Genomic DNA, 22518 nt, shown 5'->3' with positions numbered 1-22518 from the left:
AGGAAATATTTCTTCACTAAAAGGGTTCCGAGGCCCTGGCAGAGGCTGCCCAGGGAGGTGGTGGAGTCCCCATCCCTGGAGGAGTTTAGAAGATGGGGAGATGAGGAGCTCAGGGATCTGGTTTAACGGTGGACAGGGACGGTTGGGTTTGATGATCTCAAAGGTCTTTTCCAACCAAGAGATTCTATAATTCTATGAAAGATGAGCCCGCGAAGATGGGGGCAAGCAGGAGGGCATGGGAGATGTTCCTGCCCATCATAGGAGTTGGAACTGGATGGTCTTTAAGGTCCTTTCCAACCCAAACTGTTCCATGATTCTAGAATTTCTTCCTAATGTCTCATCTAAATCTTCCCTGTTCCAGCTTTGAAGGTTCCTTGTGGAGTCAGATTAAGATAGAATCACAGAATCATAGAATCAGAATCATAGAATTAGAGAATCGTAGAATCATAGAAGAGTTTGGGTTGGAAGGGACCTTAAAGATCATCCACTTCCAACCCCCTTTCCATGGGAGGCAGACAGGTTGGAAAAGGTCTTGGAAGGATTAGGATGAAAGAGAAAATTTGTGCTTGTGGGGTAAACACACCCAGTTATTAAAGAGCATTAGGATGCAATTTGTAACCAAATATTACAAATATGGCTATTTATTCCCAACTGATCCTCTAGTAAATCCCTCGGGGCTGCCCGGCCGGAACGCTCGAGCCCGAAGAGCGGAGAGATAATCTCTCTTCTCGCTGTTGATGACAGGCAGCCTCTTGTTCAGAGAGGGGAACCAGGCCAGAAACTGAAAGAACAGCTCAAAAAAAAATGAAATCTATTGTTAAAGAGGAGCTGGCACGTCGGCAACCTCCTGCTCCAACCCAAAAATCGCATGAAGGGGGCGTTTGGCTGTGGTGTTCCCATTCATTTAGGACCGAAAATACACTTAAGCTGAAAACAATCAACATATTTTTAAACATTAATGGTTGATTAAAAAAAAATCACCTTCTTTGTTGCCAGCACAGCTGAGGGGAACTTCATAAAACACCTCGAATCACATCCTGATGCCGGTTCCGCAGCCTCCCGAGCGGAGCTGGCTCGGCGGAGACCCGCAGCGACTCTGTCTGGTTCTAATATTTACAGGGCATTAATTTTGGAGCGTTTCAAGTTGCTAAACAAAGAGACGGCATAAATAGCTGGTTTATGCGTACGTATAACGATGCGCGGGGTAGGGATGCTGCTATTGTTTTCCTCATAAGGCGTCCTGGAAAATGACTGGGTGATGCTGCTCTGTGTCATCCAGGAGGACGTGGGGGTGGCTGCTCCAGGTCGCTCTCACAGCCAACGCGGCTCTGGGAGGGATGGGGAAGGGGTTCAGCTTCAAACCAGGTCAGAGCTTCTCTGTCTGCATCTGTTCTCACCTCAACAGGCTGAGAGAGCTGGGCTTGTTCAGCCTGGAGAAGAGAAGGCTCCATGGAGACCTTCTAGAGACCTTCCAGACCCTGAAGGGGCTCCAAGAAAGCTGGGGAGGGGCTGTTCCCAAAGGCTTGTGGGGATGGGACGAGGGGCAATGGGGACAAACTGGAGAGGGGCAGAGTTAGACTGGACAGGAGGAGGAATTTCTTCATCGTGAGGGTGGGGAGGAGCTGGAACAGGTTCCCTAGAGAAGCTGTGGCTGCCCCATCCCTGGAGGTGTTGAAGGCCACGTTGGATGGAGCTTGGAGCCCCTGATCCAGTGGGAGGTGTCCCTGCCCATGGCAGGGGTGGAACTGGATGATCTTTGAGGTCCCTTCCAACCCAAACCATTCTATGATTCCATGACTCTATGATTCTACTTTTCAACTGGAACAGCTTCTCCTCTTGGGCCAATTAAAACATCTCGTAATGGATCCTTTGAGCAACTTGAGACCGTGACTCAACTGAAATCCAGCCCTGGACGAGTTGGCTGCCTGGAGATCTGCTGCAGAGGCAGCTCCTGAGAGCCCTGCGCTGCTGGAAAGCAGAACGACCCGTGCTGCAGTGCAGAAGCAGTTTGGTTATGGTTGGACTCTATGATCTCAAAGGTTTTTTCCAACCTGGTGATTCTAGGATTGCACCAGGGTCCACGAGAAACTACAGCAAAGCCCAGCTCCGTCTGCAAATAACTGAGTTATTTATGAGTTTCTACATAATTTTGTCAATCCCAACATCACTCTAGAGACAGAAAAGTCTCTCCGAGCTGTCCTGTGGCGAGGGAGGAGAAGGAGCCCAGCTTAGTGCACAGGGATCTCCTCATCACTTCCAGGAGGAAGAAAAAGTGTCAGAACCTCTATTTTGCCATGAAACTATAGAAAGCATGGAAGCTCCATCTCAGGGGCGTGGAAATGGATAATCTTTGTGGTCCCTTCTGACACAAACCATTCTATGATTCTATTAAAAGCACAATGTGAATGCTGAGCTGCAGAAATGGGAGAGGAAGCCACCCCAAAGCCAGTTGATTTAATGCTTTAAGGTTTTCTCCAGCTTTCTTTGTGCATCCTTGCTAAGACACAGGAGGGTGTGAACCATGGAATAGTTTGGCTTGGAAGGGACCTTAAATATCATCTCATTCCAAGCCCCTGCCAGGGGCAGGGACACCTCCCACTGGATCAGGGGCTCCAAGCTCCATCCAACGTGGCCTTCAACACCTCCAGGGATGGGGCAGCCACAGCTTCTCTGGGCAACCTCTTCCAGCTCCTCCCCACCCTCACGGTGAAGAAATTCCTCCTCCTGTCCAGTCTAACTCTGCCCCTCTCCAGTTTGTCCCCATTGCCCCTCGTCCCATCCCCACAAGCCTTTGGGAACAGCCCCTCCCCAGCTTTCCTGGAGCCCCTTCAGCTTCTGGAAGGTCTCTCTAAGGTCTCCTTGGAACCTTCTCTTCTCCTGAACATCCCAACTCTCTCAGCCTGTCCTCGGACGGGAGGTTCTCCAGCCCTCGCATCATCCTTGGAGCCTCCTCTGGCCCCGTTCCAACAGCTCCATCTCCTTCTCCTGCTGAGGATTCCAGCCCTGGCCCCAACCCTCCAGCTGAGGTCTCCCAGAGAGGAGCAGAGGGGACAATCCCCTCCCTCCCTGCTGCCCACGCTGCTCTGGCTGCAGCCCAGGACACGGGTTGTCTCTGGGCTGGGAACCGTCTGCGTGGAGCAGGAGGCGTTTCCTGCCACCCGCCAGCTGCCTGTGTCTGTGCCGGTTCCTCTGCAGCCCTGGGTCGGAGCCCAGGCTCAAATCCAGCCGCGTTGCTCTCGACTCTGCACAAACCCGCTTCTGGCACAAAGACCTCGTGCGTCCATCTGGGGTTAGAAAAGAGGCAGCCCAAGAGCATCTGGCCCCGAGTCCAGCTCCGGCTTCACGGATATGAGATGTTGCTACAAATTCCCAGCTGTGTTCAGCCCTGCTCGGCGCAGCTCCAGGTCCGTGAAGCTCCGCTCGGAAGCTGCACCTTCTCACCAAAGCCGGGTCTATCACAGAATCACCAGGTTGGAAAGGACCCACCGGCTTATTGAGTGCAACCATTCCCATCAATCACTAACCCATGTCCCTCAGCACCTCGGCCACCTCATCCATGGGCTTTGAGGTCCGTTCCAACCCAAACCATCCCACGATTCTAACTTGCTCTCAACCAGAACCTCCACATCCCACCCCTGGCGGTGTTGGAGGCCGGGTTGGATGGGGATGAAGCCGCAGAGCGTGGCACAACTGGCCTTCAGCTTACGTATGTCTGCTCAGTGTCTCATGGTCCTGAGCTTCGGCACAGCCGGGGGCCACCAGGTCTGCCAGCATCCAGCAAAACCCACGCGGCAATTCCCAGACTGTTTTTCTAGGAGGTTGTTCCTTTTCCAGTCCCTGAAGCACGACCCAAACCCTGCGCTTCTCCCCCGGCCACGACTCCTGCCTCCTCCAGCAGCTGCAGGGCTGCTCTCAGAATCGAGTCCCAGCTGCCAAGAGCTTCCCAGTTGGAGAAGGTCATCGGGGAGTTGTTTTCCGTGAGCTCCAGCTGCTCCTGAGCAGCGTGCAGCAGCCCTCGAGCCCTCCAGGACTCGGCGGCTCCGTGCGCGACAGCCACTCTCCCCTTTGAACACCGGCCACGCTGCGGCGACAACAATCGTGTCTTTGTCTCCTCCATCTCAACGTCTTTCTTTCAATTGTCAGCTCTCCGAGCAAGAGCCGGTCTCCGAGGCCAAGGACACGCGGTTGGTTTGCAAACAGCTGCCGCAGTTTGTGATTAGATCCCACTCCGAGCTCTTTTTGTAGCTTCTGCTGCCCCGGTGGAGCTGGTGGACCTGGAGCTGAGCACCAGCCCTTCTCTGCTATCAACCCCACAGCTGACACGGCGCAAAATATAGGTGGAAATGCCAGATTGGAACTTGCCTGCTGTGAATTTGGGGTGAAATCCCTTAGGAACAGGCCTTGGCTGCCTGCCTCGTGACCCCAGAGCTTCTGGTACAGAGCTCTGCAGCTCTTGACCCAAAGCAGATGGTGATGGGGACACCAGCACAGCAGCCAGCGGAGGAATCAGCTGGGAGCAGCTGGGAACGGGGAGGCGTTAAACAGGCTCTGCAGGATCCAAAAGGCGTCTGTGCACGGCCACGTGTGAGTGTGGGAGCACGCAGAGCCCATCGCACAACAAGGATGTGATCGCAGGCAGCTCATCAGAGCTTCAGGCCATCGTTTATCATAGAAACATAGAACCACCAGGCTGGAAAAGACCCATTGGATCATCGAGTCCAACCATCCCCATCAATCACTGACCCGTGTCCCTCAGCACCTCGGCCACCTGTCCCTTAAACCCCTCCAGGGAAGGGGACTCAACCCCCTCCCTGGGCAGCCTCCGACAGGGACCAATCACACTTTCCAGGAAGAAATTCTTCCTGCTGTCCAGCCTGAGCCTCCCCTGGTGGAGCTTGAGGCCGTTCCCTCTCATCCTGTCCCCTGTCCCTGGGGAGAAGAGCCCAGCTCCCTCCTCTCCACAACCTCCTCTCAGGGAGTTGCAGAGAGCAATGAGGTCTCCCCTCAGCCTCCTCTTCTCCAGGCTGAACCCCCCCAGCTCTCTCAGCGGCTCCTCCTAACCCTTGTTCTCCAGCCCCCTCCCCAGCTCTGTTGCTCTCCTCTGGACTCGCTCCAGAGCCTCAACATCCTCCTGGTGGGAAGGGCCCAGAACTGACCCCAGGATTCGAGGAGCGGCCTCCCCAGGGCTGAGTCCAGAGGGAGAAGAACCTCCCTGGCCCTGCTGGCCACGCCGGCTCTGATCCAAGCCAAGATGCCCTTGGCCTTCTTGGCCCCCTGGGCCCCTGCTGGCTCCTGTTCAACCAACCCCCCAGGTCCTTCTCCTCCAGGCCCTTTCCAGCCAGGCTTCTCCTAGGCTGGAGCTGCCCAGGGTTGTTGTGCCCCACGTGCAGGACCCGCTGTTTGGCCTCGTTAACCCTCAGATGATCCAGGCTGGGTGGCACAGCCGTACCTCCAGGTTCCAACCACGCTTCCCATTCCACCACCACCACCAGGATCTGCTGAGCAGCGGCACACGAGGAGCCCAGCGTGGGAAACCCGCTGAGGAGGTATCAGGGATGAGCAGCTCGGAGCTGGGGCTGCAGCTTCACCGGGCAGGTATGTGAAGAGCCTTGTGCAAGCGCCGCCGCGGTGTTTGCACACGCTAATCTCCTCACCGCAAAGTAGCCGCTGTCTCCTTCCCCGCCCTGTTTAATTCCTTCGGTGGAGCCAGCCAGGATCCAAGCGGAGGGTTAGGCTGGACGTTAAGAAAAGGTTCTTCACCCAGAGGGCGGTGGAGCGCTGGAACAGCTCCCCAGGGAAGACAAGCCGGATAATATTCCAGAAGCATCTGGACAACACGTTTAGATCCACAGGGTGAATGTTGGGGTTGTCCTGGCATAGAATCCCTACGTTGGAAAAGACCTTTGAGATCATCCAGCCCAACCATACCCGTCTGCTGGTCCCTGAGCTCCTCATCTCCACATCTTTTAAACCTCTCCTGGGACGGGGAACCCAACACCTCCCTGGGAGCCTCTGCCAGGGCCCGAGAACTCCTTCCATGAAGAAATTTTTCCTGATGTCCAATCTGAACCTGCTCTACTGCAACTTGAGGCCATTCCCTCTCGTCCTGTCCCCTGTCCCTTGGGAGAAGAGCCCAGCACCCACCTCACTACAACCTCCTCTCGGGAGCTGCAGAGAGCAATGAGGTCTCCCCTCAGCCTCCTCTTCTCCAGGCTGAAGAGCCCCAGGTCCCTCAGCTGCTCTTCACAACCCTAGTTCTCCAGCCCCTTCCTCCAGCCCTCACCCTCAGGGATTTCCCTCAAAGAGCGAAAGAGAAAGAAGGGCACTTGGCCACGTTCCCCTTGGCTTCCTTCCACTTCTTTTGATGTTGTTCTCCCTTTTTACGGCTCCTCGCTTGAGCCTTAAGCCTCAGCAAACATCACCGAGGAGCTCATCCAACAGAAACAAAGAGGAACGTGTGTTCTGCGGGTGGAAAGCAGCAAACCTGCCCTGGGGGCGGCTTCGTCTGTGCCTGCTGGTTCTACATCCCTCAAAAGCAGAGAAAACCTGGTCCAAGGGGCTGAGCTGGGGGGCGTCTCGGTGACATCCGTTCTCCAAAGGTGTCCATCTCCTTCTTCCGTTGAGGATTCCAGAACTGGACCCAGGACTCCAGGTGGAGTCCCAAAAGAGAGGAACAGAGGGGTGGAATCCCCTCTCTTGTCCTGCTGACCATGCTGCTTTCGATAAGGGTCAGGATGATGGCAACGTCCCCATGGATCAGTGGTGGAGCCAAGAGAAGGGAGTGAGCCAAGAGAAGGGACGAGACAGAAGAGGTTCACCCTAGGGGCACTGGGTTGTGTCACAGCCCCAGGAACAGCCCCACGGGAGAAGATGCTGCCTGGTTCAACTTCAAAGGAAACCTAAATGACAGCCTGGCCACCCTGGAATTAGGCAGCATCGTCACCCGTGCACCAACTCTCCTGGGGGCAGCGAAGACACGGTTGTTACTAAAAGCCAAGACTGAGATGAGATCTTAGGAAGCAACGTTCTCCTGTGAAGAGGGGGAGGCCCTGGATCACGTTGCCCAGAGAAGCAGTGGATTCCCCATCCCTGAAAATGTTGAAAGCCAGGTTGGATGAGGCTTGGAGCAACCTGATCCAGTGGGAGGTGTCTCTACCCATAGCAGGAGATTGGAACTGGATGGACTTTGAGGTCCCTTCCAACCCAAACCATTCCGTGGTTCCATGATTCTAACTTGCCACCAACCAGAACCCCTAAATCCCATCCCTGGAGGTTTTTAAATCCAGCTTGGATTGGGCTGTGAGAGCAACCTGACCCAGCGCGAGGTGTCCCTGCCCATGGCAGGGGGTTGGAACTGGATGGGCTTTGAGGTCCCTTCCAACTCAAACCATTCTATGAAGATAAGAGGTTAATGGTTTTCCTAACAAAATAGCTTCTGCGCAGCAAAGATGCACGAATCTCCTTCAAAATGCATCGACTTCAGCAAGGAACACCCGAGATCTCCACCAGAGCTGCCTTCCAATCGCTCCTCCCTCCAAAGCCTCCAGCACAATCCCAGCTGCTGCCCCAAAACTCATCCTCCTCCAGCTTTGCTGCTTGCAAACCAGCAGGAGCAGGCTTGGCTTGTTCCAGAGCTTTAGCTGATCGTTTGAAGCTCTCCGCCTGGGTCCAAGCCAGCAGTGCTCATAGAATAGAATTATAGAATCGTTAAGTTTATAAAAGGCCTCTAAGCTCATCCAGTCCAACCCCGACCTGCTGAACCATGTCCTGAAGTGCCCTGGTCACACGCTTTTTGAACCCTTCCAGGGATGGAGGCCCCACCACTGCCCTGGGCAGCCTCTCCAAGCCCTTCACCACTCATTTAGGAAAGAAACGTTTCCCAATATCCGATCTAAACCTCTCCTGGTACAACTTGAGGCTGTTTCCTCTCGTCCTATCGCTTGTCGGTTGGTTTCTGGGCTGGGAGCACACGTTGCCAGCTCCTGTGGAGCTTCTCCCCCCCAGCCCCCCGAGTCCTTCTCCTCAGGGCTGCTCTCCAGCCCATCACCCCCAGCCTGGATTAAACCCGGGGGTTGCCCCGACCCAGGGGTAGGACCTTCCCTTGGCCTGGTTGAACCTCGCGAGGTTCTCACAACAAGCTGTTCCTCCTTAACCTCTCTTGGGGACACTCCCCCCAGGAGCCCAGTAAGGTGAGAACCTCCCGTTGCAATGAACTATTCCCCATTTTACTTCCCCATACATCCTCAGCAGAAGGAGGAGATGGAGCTGTTGGAACGGGGCCAGAGGAGGCTCCAAGGATGATGCGAGGGCTGGAGAACCTCCCGTATGAGGACAGGCTGAGAGAGTTGGGATGTTCAGCCTGGAGAAGAGAAGGCTCCCAGGAGACCTTCTAGAGAACTTCCAGAACCTGAAGGGGCTCCAGGAAAGCTGGAGAGGGGCTGTTCCCCAAGGCTTGTGGTGATGGGACAAGAGGCAATGGGGACAAACTGGAGAGGGGCAGAGTGAGACTGGACAGGAGGAGGAATTTCTTCACCGTGAGGGTGGGGAGGAGCTGGAACAGGTTGCCCAGAGAAGCTGTGGCTGCCCCATCCCTGGAGGTGTTGAAGGCCACGTTGGATGGGGCTTGGAGCCCCTGATCCAGTGGGAGGTGTCCCTGCCCGTGGCAGAAGGTTGGAACTGGGTGGGCTTTGAGGTCCCTTCCAACCCAAACCATCTCATGGTTCCATGATTCTAACTCGCCACCAACCAGAACCCCCAAATCCCATTCCTGGAGGTGTTGAAGGTTTAAAGTCCCTTCCAATTGAAACTATTCTACGATGCGTTAATGCTACAAAGACACAAAATCAAAGCTGACGCTGAGACAAATAAGCAGAACTCACTCCAAAGTTAATCAAAAGGCATCCGAAAGACAATCGAATCGCAAGGCACCCAAAACGAGATTCAAAACTCCCCCCTCTCCCGGCCCCAGGCAGAAACAAGGTACAACGCAGACGATTCAGCTGCAGCGGCGTTAGCTTCGTTTGACTGTATTTAAATAAAATAAAGCATTTAAAAAAAAAAAAAATACCAGGCCCAAAAGCACCCTCAGTGCTCGCCCCGCGCGCCAACCTCGCCCCCCCCTCCCCAGGCAGCTCGAGGCGGCGCAGAACAAGAAGCCGTTTCCACGAAGCAGCGTAAACAAAGAGTATTGATAAAAGTCAGCTCCCAGCCAGCGGCCACGAGTCCCACGGCTCCGCAGACGAGGAGGTTTGGTACCCGAGAACCCCGAGAACGGACGAGGGCCGCCTCCCTCCCGCCGCAGCCCCCCACAGCGCAGCCTCTGCTCCTTCAGAGCAGCGCTCAGAGCTTTTTCAAGCGACTGTACATCTCCCTTTTGCTCCTCTCGCCCGCCCAAGTGCGGCTTTTGGTGCGGAACCTTTTCAAGTCTTCTTTGAAGTCTTCGTGGTGCATGGGGCGGTAGCCCTGGGGCTCGCAGAAGCTCTGGGGAAATAGAAATGTAGAATCGTGGAGTGGTTTGGGGTGGAAGGGACCTCAAAGATCATCCAGTTCCACCCCCTGCCATGCGCAGGGACACCTCCCACTGGATCAGGGGCTCCAAGCTCCATCCAAGCTGGACATCAACACCTCCAGGGATGGGGCAGCTACAGCTTCTCTGGGCAACCTGTTCCAGGGCCTCCCCAGCCTCACAGAACAACGTTTCTTCCCAAGATCTCATCTCAGTCTCCCCTCTTCCAGCTTCAAACCGTTCCCCTCACCCTGTCCCTGCCCTCCCTGATCAGGAGCACCTCCCCAACCTTCCCGGAGCCTTTTTCAGCCCTGGAAGCTGCTCTCAGGTCTCCTCGGAGCCTTCTCTTCTCCAGGCTGAACATCCCAACTCTCTCAGCCTGTCCTCGGACGGGAGGTTCTCCAGCCCTCGCATCATCCTTGGAGCCTCCTCTGGCCCCGTTCCAACAGCTCCATCTCCTTCTCCTGCTGAGGATTCCAGAGCTGACCCCAACCCTCCAGCTGAGGTCTCCCAGAGAGGAGCAGAGGGGACAATCCCCTCCCTCCCTGCTGCCCACGCTGCTCTGGATGCAGCCCAGGACACGGGGGGTTTCTGGGCTGGGGGCTCACGTTGCTCAGAAGGTGCTTTTCCTCACGTGTGTCCCAGGAGGACGATCTCCAGGACTCCCCCACAGGGCCTGCTAGGAGCCATGAACAACTCCACCGGAATAAACAGAACCAGAGCCCCAGCTCCAGGCAGGAGCTGCATACCAGACATTCATGAACGAAGCCAAGTGACAGATTACAGCTACTCCAGAAGTGGGAGCTGTTTGATGAAGGACTTTCAGTGGTGTATACAGAGCTCTCACCCCAAATTTCCTGCCAGACATCACTGCACCAAGTCAATCCAGCCGGTATTCACCTTGAAATAGCACAGAGCTGACAAATCCTTGGCTAAAGAGCAGGCTCGCAGGCCAGACCCGGAGCACTACGGCTGCCATCGGCTGTTCCATGCTGCCACCGTGAGGCTCCTGGTCCTCCCACCTCAGGAGAAGACGCCCTTCAACACCTCCAGGGATGGGGCAGCCACCACTTCTCTGGGCAACGTGAGCCAGGGCCTCCCCACCCTCACAGCAAAACATTTCCTCCCAAGATCTCATCTCCATCTCCCCTCTTTCAGCTTCAAACTTTTCCCCCTTGTCCTGTCCCTGCCTTCCTTGATAAAAAGTCACTCCCCAGCTTTCCTGGAGCCCCTTTCAGGACTGGAAGCTGCTCTAAAGGTCTCCTCGGAGCTTTCTCTTCTTCAGGATGAGCAACCCAAACGCTCTCAGCCTGTCTTCCTAGCAGAGATGCTCCAGCCCTCGCACCATCTTTGTGGCCCCTTTGTTGTCCTCACAACAATTGAAGAGGCTACTCACACGGCATCGTGAGAAGAAGTCCTTGTAACCCCCTTTCAGGACATACAGCTCTGGGTAGTGGAGGTTGGGGTATTCGTTACCCAGCCTGTCCCGCTCTCTCACAAACCGGCACCTGTAGCAGGGAAAGATTCTCCATTACGTTTCCCACTCAAGAAATAACACATTAAAACAGTGTTTAGCTTAAAATTCCCATTCCTTCGATTACGGAAGTGAGCCACTGCCCATCAGGAGAAGGCAGAGAAGCCACGCTGGCTGATAAGCTGTGAATAAATGTTTTTCCTTTTCCCTTTCTGAGCATCCCAGTGCACCAGCCCAAGTCTGACACGGGCATGAGCCGCGGAACATCCCTGCAGGAGGCCACAACCAACTTCTACTCTCAATAAACTGCGTACGGAGCAGCGCCCCCGCCTCAGACCCCAAAAGGTGGCTCCCCACTAAGGTCTTAGCGAGGGGTTTGTGGGGAAACTCACATTCGAGGACCCCGCTCCGAGGAAAACTCGCAGTGGAACACAACTATCACTCGTTTGTTCTCCGACGGCTGGATTGGCTTCTTAAGCAAGAAGTTTTCCACGTCCTCCTCCATGTGCAGGTTCACAGCCCCCTGGAAAGGGAGAGTCACGTGCGCTGGGTGAGAGGTAACAAACCCATCCCGCTTCCTTGCAAGCTTTTTCCTCATCTTAAGTCAAACAGGAGCTCTGAGCGCCCTCCAGACAATGAGAACGTGAGTTCAAACCCAAGCAGAACACCACAAGCGCTCTAACGCAGGCAGTGGGTGACCAGAACGTCTTCCAGATGATCATTTCAGCAGTTCTATGCTATGGATTGAGGGAATTCCTTTCCCATCTCCCTGTATCCAAGAGGAGCAGCCAGTTTGCCCAAGCAGCACACTTCAAGATCAATTCTATTTTGCACAGCCACTTGTTCTGTGGTTTAAATGAAGTTTAATACTCTAATTTTAGCTTCCCCAGATACAGGATGATGGATACTGAGCATAAAGTAGAATCATAGAATCGTTTGGGTTAGAAGGGAACTTAAAGAGCATCCAGTTCCTGTGCCTCCTCACTCTCATGGTGAAGAAATGCCTCCTTTATCCAGCCTAAGTCCCTCTCCAATTTAAAGCCATTGCCCCAAGCCTTTGTAAAAAGTCCTTCGCAGCTTTCTTGGAGCCCCTTCAGGTTCTGGAAGCTGCTCTAAGGTCTCCTCGGAGCCTTCTCTTCTCCAGGCTGAACAACCCCAACTCTCTCAGCCTGTCCTCGTATGAGAGATCTTGTATCCTCCTCTGGAATCATCCCCGTGCTTGCCATGCAGGTCACCCTTAATGCTTAAGGAAAGCAGAACGTTCCCTCCTTTGAGGGAAAAAGTCACTTTCTGAACGAAGTGTGAGCTCAGTGTCCTGCAATTCACACGATCCCAAACCCCAGGGGAGCACTTGGACCTCTCAGCTATAAAATATCCACATCGCCTGTGGATACAAAGGATAAAGAGCAGCCCCACGTGGTGCTGAGTGACCCAGCTTGCTGCTTCAGACAACTCTGCATTGCTCTTATGGGGTGGACATACCTTGATGTGTCCTCCTTCATACTCGTACGGGTATCTACAATCAATTATCACACATTCCTCGATGAAGCTTTCAAACTTCCCCGTCAGCACAGACACAATCTGAAACAAACATCCACGAGTTCAGTTGTTTCAAGAGGGTTTTGTGTTCATAGAATCGTGTGGTTGGAAAAGACCTTTGAGATCATCGAGCCCAACCGTACCTGTCCACCACTAAACCAGATCCCTGAGCACCTTATCAAGCAGTCTTTTAAACACCTCCAGGGATGGAGACTCCACCACTGCCCTGGGCAACCTTTTCCAGTGCTTCACAACCCTTTCAGTGAAGGAATACTTCTTAATATTCAATCTAAACCTCCCCTGGTGCAACTTGAGGCCATTTCCTCTCCTCCTATCCCTTGTTCCTTGGGAGAAGAGAGCAGCATCCACCTCACCACAACCTCCTTTCCAGGAGCTGCAGAGAGGGATCAGGTCTCCCCTCAGCCTCCTCTTCTCCAGGCTAAACAATCCCAGGTGCCTCTATCGTTTCCCCTCACCCCAGTAAAGAATTTTCCTCACTGTCCCTGGAGCACATACCATTTCCGAGTCGATGTATTTTAAATCTTGGTGTTTCCCATCGACGGTGTGGAATAAATAACCCTGGAAAAGAAGACAGGTCACACAGGCGGTAGCACAGCATCCAGCCGTTCATTTTGTAACACAGGTACTTTGTTTTTCAGCAAAGCTTAAGTTAAAACGAAGATTTCCAAAATTCAGGGACAGAATTTTAGTTCTGGGGCGTATACTGAAGGGATTTTGTAGAATCTCTTTGTGTCTAAGCTACAAAAACACCCTTCTCACCCACAGCCTCTCTTGGCAACGTGAGTATGAGCTGTTATGGAAGGGAAGGGCTTTATCAGAGCTGGTTCAAGGTGTGTCTACCAGGAGAGGCCACTAAAACCCTTGAAGCACTTGAATTACCTTCGAGAAGTCACCAATAAGATCTCTCTGGTCACTGTCCAAAATGGTCTCGATCTCCGCTGCGGAGGATTGCGTCTTTACCATTTTCAGACTCTAGAGGAACAGAGGTTAGAGATCAGTGCCGAGCACCGACAGCAGAGATCAAAATTCAATCTGCAGCCCTGAATTCTGGCTCATAATTCATAGAATCTTCCTTCCCCTTTGGACTGAGGCAAAACTCAGGCTCAAGAATATGCACCTACTGCACCAGCTCCCCTAATCCCCACTTTGCAGTTCTGCTAGGTCAGTAGCTGACCTGGAAAAACCTCGTTAACCTGCACAAACCGGACACCCATGTTAGAGCCCCTCGTAATCAATTCTCCGCTACAAAACCAGATACGGAGCCACCAACCGTTGAGTCTTCAGAGGGTGTTCCAGGCAAGCTTTTCCTCTTCTTGCTTTTCCCTGGAGAATTCTCCTCCTGGGATCTCTCCATCCTTTTCTGGGTAGTTCTTCCAACGCCGCTCGGCATGGACGAAGAGCCAAACAACCGGCATCGTTTGGCCTGTGAGAGAAGAGGGGAGGTCAGAGCTGTTAGAAAAGTAGTCAGAATTCCAAATTATTACAGATTTTGCCTTGATTAAGACGCTGCCACTGCCAGGGACAGCAGGACATCAGCAGGGTCACCCAAGATCTAGTATCCATATTCCAGTGACACTTGTTTCTTGCTGGGTGAGCTCAGAGCACCACAAGCAGCACTAGCAGAGGGATTTATATCAATTAGCAGACAATCTATCAACAAATTAAGGAGTTTTTTCTGGTCTCTGAACTCCTTTGCAGTCTGTTATCAGGATCAAGGCATTCCAGGTAAGCGTGTGGGTTGTCTTCAAGGTATGTCAACAAATATCTGATAAAGGAAGACAAGATCTTATTGCATTAATGAAGTTAAAAGAAAGTTAATGCCTATTTAGGCACACAGCGAGTATTGTTCCACGCAGAGTCCTGCAGGTAAACAGCCTTTAGAGATAACAGAATGCAGAAGGGGGGTGATGCCTTCTCTTAGGTTGCTGTTATTAGGGTTACAGGAGCAGAGACAGAGCGATCGCTTGTCCCAGTGGGGAAAACGGCCGCTAGAACAAAATCCTCATCTCTGTTCCGCTGTGCTCTGCCAGAACACTCACCCGATTGTCCGCTTTCCTCATGACTAGTGGTGCAGTCCAGAGGCTCGCCACATCAGATGGCATCTCCTCATCGTTCTGAGGGAAAAAGGAAAAAAAACAGAGCTCATTCTCATCTCTTTCACTGTGGGGAGAACACGAAAATATCTACAGCTCCTAAAAACATCCAACCTGGCCTTGAACACCTCCAGGGATGGAGCAGCCATCTGCTGGAGCTTCTCTGGGCAACCTGTTCCAGGGCCTCCCCACCCTCATGGTGAAGAAATTCCTCCTTCTGTCTCGTCTAAATCTCCAGTTTATACCCATCAAGGATCCCAGGACCCAGCACTTTGCAGTCTGACCTGCTCCACAGACACATATTGTTGGCAGACGACAAGAGATCATTTTGCGACGTCTGCTGCGTTTCCTTCATACCTACCTTCAAATCCTGATCATCTAGCAGCTCTAGGAACCCATCATCATCATCGCTTTCAGAGGAAGTCAGAGAAGAAAGCTGCAGGAAAGCTGGCCTGTCGTTCTCCTGTTCACCAGTGGGAAACAGAGACAAGACTGTGAGTTTTAAGGACTTTCTGGCAGCACCACCTCACCTCTGCAGTGATTGATCTTTCACAGACCACGGAACAACCCACGTTTCAAACTTCTGACCATCTCACAAGCCAAAAGTGAGGAGAGTTCTTTTATCTGCCAGCCAGACAAGTTCTTCCATCCGGCACATGAATAATGGTGATTAACAGCATCGTCTTAGCATTCTGATGTAATTTTTCATCCTCCCAAACGGTCGTACGCGGAGGATTAGGTGAGAAATAAAGCACAACACTACCTGCGCTGGACATAAGTTCTTCCTTGGCCCAGGAACACCTTTTCCATGCACGGAACAACGAGAAGCTGGTTTGGTTGGCTTCTTAAACTCAAACGATTCCTGAATTAGAGAGAGGAGCGAGGCGATTATTTCACCAAAATTCAACTAAGTCGCTGGGATCATTTTAGATCGTTGGGTTTTTTAAATCCAAAATGTCGGGTAGTTTTAAGTTCCAACAGGAATATGACAAAGGGGAGTGTTTTCAAATTAAAGATGTTACAATAGTGATTTGTTTAACACAATCCAGCTCTAAACTTCTTGATAGCACCTATAGGCCTGGGGCTTTTCTGTTTCTTTCATCTGAATCACAGCCTGGCAGAGGGTAGAAGCCACCTTTTCACCCCCTCTCTTACACCAAATCATCACAAGCAGCGAGAAGCGACACTTACGTTCTCCTTATTGTCCTCTTGCTCCAACAGTTGAAAAGTATCACCGTCCAGAGAGTCAGAATGGTTCCTCTTCAGGGCAGGGCTGCAGCCCAGGAGGCTTTGCTGCAACGTTCACACACAAGGCCCAAGTTCAGTATTGTGCAATGTAGTTTTTGTACAAGATTTTAAGCGAAGAAGTGGTTAATTGAGACTGCAAGGTCTCAGAGTACAAGTTGGAGGTAACTCTGTGCAGGAGCTCATAGAATCATCAGGTTGGAAGAGACCCACCAGATCATTGAGTCCAACCATCCCCATCAATCACTGACCCATGTCCCTCAGCACCTCGGCCACCCGGCCCTTCAACCCCTCCAGGGAAGGGGACTCAACCCCCTCCCTGGGCAGCCTCCGACAGGGACCAATCACCCTTTCCAGGAAAGATTTCATCCTGCTGTCCAGCCTGAGCCTCCCCTGGTGGAGCTTAAGGCCATTCCCTTTCATCCTGTCCCCTGTCCCTTGGGAGAAGAGCCCAGCTCCCTCCTCTCCACAACCTCCTCTCAGGGAGTTGCAGAGAGCAATGAGGTCTCCCCTCAGCCTCCTCTTCTCCAGGCTGACACCTTGGTACAAGGACAAAATGCTTCCACAGCATTCCTCACTGAAATTCCACGCCAACTTGGGTGTGATTTTGTGTTTTCAATGAAAACTGTCAGAGTTGAAGCTTAAGTATCACAGCGGCTGTCTGGAAGCCAGAAGATTAGCCAGTTATGGAACGCATCCAACCAAAAACAATTAACACACTGAATTCTTTAATGTTTATATGTCCAGAGGAGGCTACAAGGATGATATGAGGGCTGGAGAACCTCCCGTACGAGGACAGGCTGAGAGAGTTGGGATGTTCAGGAGAAGAGAAGGCTCCATGGAGACCTTAGAGCAGCTTCCAGACCCTGAAGGGGCTCCAAGAAAGCTGGGGAGGGGCTGTTCCCAAAGGCTTGTGGGGATGGGACGAGGGGCAATGGGGACAAACTGGAGAGGGGCAGAGTTAGACTGGACAGGAGGAGGAATTTCTTCCCAGTGAGGTGGGGAGGAGCTGGAACAGGATAAGCTGTGGCTGCCCCATCCCTGGAGGGGTTCAAGGCCACATTAGATGGACCTTGGAGCCCCTGATCCAGTGGGAGGTGTCCCTGCCCATGGCAGGGGTGGGACTGGATGATCTTTAAGGTCCCTTCCAACCCAAGCTATTCTATGATTCTAGAAGAGCAACATCACCCTCGCTTACCGGCAGCGACTGGATTCTTCTAAAAGGCATTCGAATGCTGCAATAAAAGAGAACCAAGATTTACGTCAACGTTTTGTTTTAAACGACAGTAACGTGAGTAAAACGCACTTTTCTTCCCCCCCCAATAAAACTCCACGAGCACAACAGTCGCTGACAAAGAGGTTAAACCAGAACTATACTTACTTCAGCCTGCTGGATTCAATTGCTTTCTCAAACCTAGAAGCAAGAGAGATGCCCTGTGGTGAGTGCCAAAGGGCAGCAGGCAGAAAATCAATCCTGTATTGAAGTCATGTCGAGCTACGCGAAGCAGAAGCCAATGTGCTTCTTGGCGACGCTTTGTCTTCCTCTCAAGCTATTTATAGCCAGCTTCTCCCACCCTAGTTTTTTGTGACAGCAAATTGACTCCCTCCACCCCTCCTTTCCCAGATCTTTTTCAGCACTAGACAAGAAGCCAGGTTCAAGGAAGAGAGGCTCGGCAAAGCCGAGACCGAGGGCATCTCTCCCTCACCCCTGGGGACAGAAGATGTGGAAAGGAACGCTAATTTAATCGCCAGTAGCAAATTCCAAGGCAAGAGAAGCTCGTAGCAGTTAAAGCTCCTAAAATCATAAAAGATAATTCATGTACGGAGTGAAAACCGCACCTCAGAGCCTGCTAAGGTTCTGGTGTCGTGCTCGGACAGCCTGGCTGGTGCCACACGTTAACTCAGGCCTGCTGAGCAGCCCAGGACACAGACAAGACAGAGCCTGGAACCTCGGGCTGTGAAGTTTGGGAGAGAGGAGCCCACCCCAGCCACGCCAGCAAAGGGAAAGCCATGTCAGGCCTCTCGTTAGCCCACGGTCGTTAACAGCGTGATGTGAAAAATCAGGCTTAGCATATGGTTACATACGTGTCCTCTACGGCATCGTGTGGGGTCGCAGGGCCAGGTGAATCCAGAGCACAACCTGCAGAGGAAAGAGTTTTTTCTACTGAGCTGTCATTTAACACCCAAAACACCAAGTGTTGGACATTCCAGGATTTTCTCTCAAAGAGCCTGAGCTCAGGCAGGAATTCGAGGTAGAAAATCCAACCTGCAGCCTCAGCTCCATGGAGGAGCGAACAATGGTTATGGATACTCTGTTCTGTTGGGGTTTTACCATCCATAATCAGGTGTTAGTGCTTGCTGGGGTAAAATAATGGCTTTAAAAAGCAGCCCTGGCCCTGCCTAGAACGTCCCATGAAGCAGAGCGCGACCACAAAACAGGGAGTACTCCTGGTTTATTCTCCCACACAGAAATCCTAAAAAATATCTGTCTTTCAGGGGTTTTAAGGCATGTTTTTAGTTACAGCTCTTCATAGAACGGAGCTGGGGAAGGGGCTGGAGACCAGGGGTTCTGGGAGCAGCTGAGGGACCTGGGGCTGCTTAGCTTGGAGAAGAGGAGGCTGAGAGGGGACCTCATGGCTCTCTGCAGCTCCTGGAAAGGAGATTGTGTTGAGGTGGGTGCTGGGCTCTTCTCCCTAGGAACAAGGGATAGGAGGAGAAGAAATGGTCTCAAGCTGTGCCAGGGGAGGTTTAGACTAGAAATTAGGGAAAGTTTCTATACTGAAAGAACGGTGAGGCGCTCGCAGAGGCTGCCCAGCGTTTCAAAAACCCTGGAGGGGTTCAAAAAGCGTGTGGCCGTGGCACTTCACGACACGGTTTAGCAGTGATGGTGGCGTTGAGGTGATGGTTGGACTCTTGGAGGTCTTTTCCAACCTCAAAGATTCTGCAGTTCTATTCTAGAGGAAGAGGCCTTGGGCTCATTCCAAGAAGAGCAGTCAAAAGGTGCACTGGAAATAACAGCGAGTGCTTCGTCAGCGCAAACCAGGACAATATTAGAGCCACGCAGCATTTCAGTGCAGTCAAATACGAAGCCAAATTAAACACAGAATCCCGTAGAGGTCCTGTATTACAGGGCCTAGCGACAGGCCAAGAGCTCCCTGGAATACGCTCCGCTCCGTCACGAGGAGACTTGTTGCTGCTCGAGTGGCTGTGATCTAAACAACCACAGAGAATTAATTTGACTAACGTGACAGGTAGCGGTCTGGGCCTAACCACAAGTGTTTTGTAAGCACTTCAGACCTGTTTTGGAGACAGGATAAAAGAAAAGAGCCAAGAGGGTGGAGATTTTAGCAAGCTGGGTTATTCTAGCTCACTCTGTGGAGTTCTAGCAGTTCATAAAGTTCTTTTAAAGCTGAAAGGACTGTGTACAGGCAGACTGGTGCGTGGATTCAGGTGGAGGCACCAATTCTCATCACTGGGCTAGACAGATGAAATATCAGAACCCTTCCTGAGTCTGTAAGTCATGGAATCATCGAACAGTTTGGGTTAGAAGGGATCTCAAAGCCCATCCTGTTCCAATCCCCCCGCCACGAGCAGGGACACCTCCCACTGGAGCAGGTTGCTAAGTCGTAGGGTAACAGCTAATTTCATTTTCATCGTTAAAACCCTTCTAAATCTCAGCAAGTATCAGTCCTAGGATGCAGCTCCCCCTGTTTTCAGATTAACAATCAGCTCATCTTAAAAAGCCACAAAAAACCCTCAAAACACCAGACCAACCCTGCTCAACTGCCTCGATCGGAGCGTGCAGCGCAGATTAGTTTGGGTTTAAAGAGAGAAAACATAGAGTAACAGCTTCTTTCATCAAAGTTATCGCCCTCCAAAGGGAAGAAACCCCCATCAGCCCTGTTCAGAGGCAAACGCAGACACGCAAAGGATCCTTGTGATGAAGAACGAAACGCTATCTCCCTGTTTTCCCATCTCTGCTGCAAGAGAGGTTGACAAACTCCTGATAAGGGGCTGATCTCCTACCCAGCGCAGAGCAGAACATCAGGGCAAAGAGAAAAGAGCAGTGATAAACATTGTAGAATCATAGAATGCTCTGGGTTGGAAGGGAACGCCGGAGCGCAGAGCGTAACAGGGCAGCAGCCACGGCCCAGCAGCCACTTAAAGAAAAAAGGCAAAGGCCGTCGCTACAGAGTCCCCTGTGGGGGCAGAACCAGTTTTTCCTCTACGTATTCAAGGACAATTAAAGCAAAAATCCCATCCACAACCCAAACCACAAGCTGCAGGAGCTTGCTGAGCGATGCCTCGCTCCTTCTGAGAGCCCAAGGAGGAGAAGAGGTCGCGGAAGGCTGCGGACGGGCAGCTTTAGTTCTCTATCCAAACCCTGGGAGACGCTGCAGTGGGAGCCACGGAAAGATGTGATGCTTTTAATTCCTTGCTTGCTATTTATGAATCGAGAAAGCCGTACCTGAGTCTGTCGATTCTGATGACACCGTTCTTTGTAAACCACTTGTATTCCTGTTACCCGGATCTTGCTCGGCGTTTTCATGGCTGTAAAGAAAAATAGATGTTTTTTTAACCCTGGATGATATTAAAACAGCAAACAAAGGACAAATGCCAGGAGAACCAGAGCAAAACAAGAGCCAACTGTATCATAGAATCATTTGGCTGGAAAAGACCTTTGAGATCACGTCCAACCAGGCCTAAAGACCATTAAACCGTGTCTCTGAGCACATCATCTCCCCACCTACCTGTGGTGGTTACTGGGATTAAAGGAGTGGGAGACTGGGAACAGAAAATTAGATCGAGCACCTGCGAGGCCGGAGAGAGGAGAAGAGACCACAGCACTTTCTATATGTGAAACGGCAAAGAGAGGAGGGGTGGCCAGGAGCCCGGTGAGAGTTAAAGGAGTTGAGACACGGGAGAGAGCCAGAAGGAGCTGAGATGACGCAGCTAAGGAGCTGAGGTGATGCCTAATGTGGGCTGGAAGGCAGGAAGGACGGACACAAGAAGGTTCCAAGACTGATCCATGAAAGAGGAGAAAGCCCTCAACACTGGGGCCAGGCAGAGGGAAGGGCCGTGGAGCAGGGTGGACGCCCAGAAAAGAAGGAGAAGATGGTGACACATGGTGGAAAGATGGCCCAGAGGGAAGGATCCACCACCACGTGTGGGCAGGAGAGCAGGGGGTGGCCCCGTCTTGGAGCTTCCCAGGAAGAAAGAGGATATTGGGTGGAAGGAGGAGGGGATGAGCAGCAGGAGAGCTCTTCGAGGGCACCAGGAAAGAGGAGGAGGGGAATGTAAAGGAGGCCTCGGGTTTGCAGGGCTGGTTGAGAACTGCTCAGGTTCTCATTTTGGGGAGGGCAGGGGGAGAAACTGCTCCTGGAACCTCATTTTTGGAGGGAGGGTTAGGAGAAGGGGACCTCCAGGCCTTAAAAAAGGGGAGGATGTTTGGAAGGAGGGAATGGGGGGATGAGGTCTTCGAGGCTTTGGTTCAAACGGCGGGGAGGGAGGAGAGGAGATCCACGAGGCCCCCCTCGTTTTTGTGGGGTGAGAGGGGATGGGGTCCTGGAGGCCTTGCAGGTGGGGAGGAGCAGAGCTAGAAGATCTCGGTGGGGGAGGAGGCAAGAGAAGACCTCGTGGGGAGAGAAGAGGTAGAGGATCTTGTGGGGGAAGGCAGGGGAAGAGGTGAAAGAAAATCTTGGGGGGGGAGGTGGAAGGAGATCTCGGGGGGGGGAGGTGGAAGGAGATCTCGGGGGGGGGAGGTGGAAGGAGATCTCGGGGGGGGGAGGTGGAAGGAGATCTCGGGGGGGGGAGGTGGAAGGAGATCTCGGGGGGGGGAGGTGGAAGGAGATCTCGGGGGGGGAGGTGGAAGGAGATCTCGGGGGGGGAGGTGGAAGGAGATCTCGGGGGGGGGAGGTGGAAGGAGATCTCGGGGGGGGGAGGTGGAAGGAGATCTCGGGGGGGGGAGGTGGAAGGAGATCTCGGGGGGGGAGGTGGAAGGAGATCTCGGGGGGGGGAGGTGGAAGGAGATCTCGGGGGGGGGAGGTGGAAGGAGATCTCGGGGGGGGAGGTGGAAGGAGATTTTGGGGGGGGAGGTGGAAGGAGATTTTGGGGGGGGAGGTGGAGGAAGATCTTGGGGGGGGAGGTGGAGGAAGATCTTGGGGGGGGGAGGTGGAGGAAGATCTTGGGGGGGGAGGTGGAGGAAGATCTTGGGGGGGGAGGTGGAGGAAGATCTTGGGGGGGGGAGGTGGAGGAAGATCTTGGGGGGGGGAGGTGGAGGAAGATCTTGGGGGGGGGGAGGTGGAAGAAGACGATCTAGAGGGGAAAGAAGAGGGAGATGATCTCGGAGAAGGAACAGAAACAGAAGAACAGGGGGAGGAGGAGCCCCAGCCCCATGTGGGGCTGAGGATGGGGGTGAAGGAGGCCTGGAGGCCCCGCATGGCGGGGGGAGGGGGGGGGCTGCGTTACTGACCCGCGTCCCAGCTGCTCCATGGTGAGGCGGAGGTCGGAGACCGGCGAGAGGTCGTCGGGGAAAAGAGCTTTAACGACGGCGGGAGATGCCGGCGAGAGGAGCAAGAGGCGGCGGCGATAGGAGCCGCCCGGCGCGGCCTCCATGGCGCTGAGCGGCTTCTTCTTCTGCT

At 53.0% G+C, this 22518-nt stretch overlaps 1 protein-coding gene across 1 annotated transcript; it reads right to left on the bottom strand.

The window, feature by feature from the left end:
- Positions 1-9096: 9096 nt before the first annotated feature.
- Positions 9097-22508, bottom strand: CDC25A (cell division cycle 25A). The gene is made up of 16 exons (XM_069859214.1): positions 22350-22508; positions 20346-20428; positions 17963-18017; positions 17259-17291; positions 17076-17112; positions 15824-15925; positions 15396-15494; positions 14994-15092; positions 14579-14653; positions 13810-13962; positions 13419-13511; positions 13035-13097; positions 12462-12560; positions 11372-11502; positions 10902-11013; positions 9097-9480 (listed from the first exon to the last, which is right to left on the bottom strand). Exons 1-16 carry the CDS (start codon positions 22490-22492, stop codon positions 9340-9342), a joined length of 1518 nt encoding a protein of 505 aa, XP_069715315.1. The 5' UTR covers positions 22493-22508; the 3' UTR covers positions 9097-9339.
- Between the last annotated feature and the right edge of the window lie 10 nt (positions 22509-22518).

This window comes from Phaenicophaeus curvirostris, chromosome 6 (assembly GCF_032191515.1).
Source record: "Phaenicophaeus curvirostris isolate KB17595 chromosome 6, BPBGC_Pcur_1.0, whole genome shotgun sequence".
Classification (NCBI taxonomy): domain Eukaryota; kingdom Metazoa; phylum Chordata; class Aves; order Cuculiformes; family Cuculidae; genus Phaenicophaeus; species Phaenicophaeus curvirostris.
This window is presented reverse-complemented; position numbering and strand designations above follow the sequence as displayed.

Coding starts and splice junctions, on each gene's coding strand:
- CDC25A (XM_069859214.1), bottom strand. CDS start 22,492: ATGGAGGCCGCGCCGGGCGGCTCCTATCGCCGCCGCCTCTTGCTCCTC. Junction 13,098..13,418: donor TTATTGGTGACTTCTCGAAG/GTAATTCAAGTG, acceptor CTTCTTTTCCAG/GGTTATTTATTCCACACCGT. Junction 9,481..10,901: donor ACTTCTTCTCACGATGCCGT/GTGAGTAGCCTC, acceptor CTATTTCCCCAG/AGCTTCTGCGAGCCCCAGGG.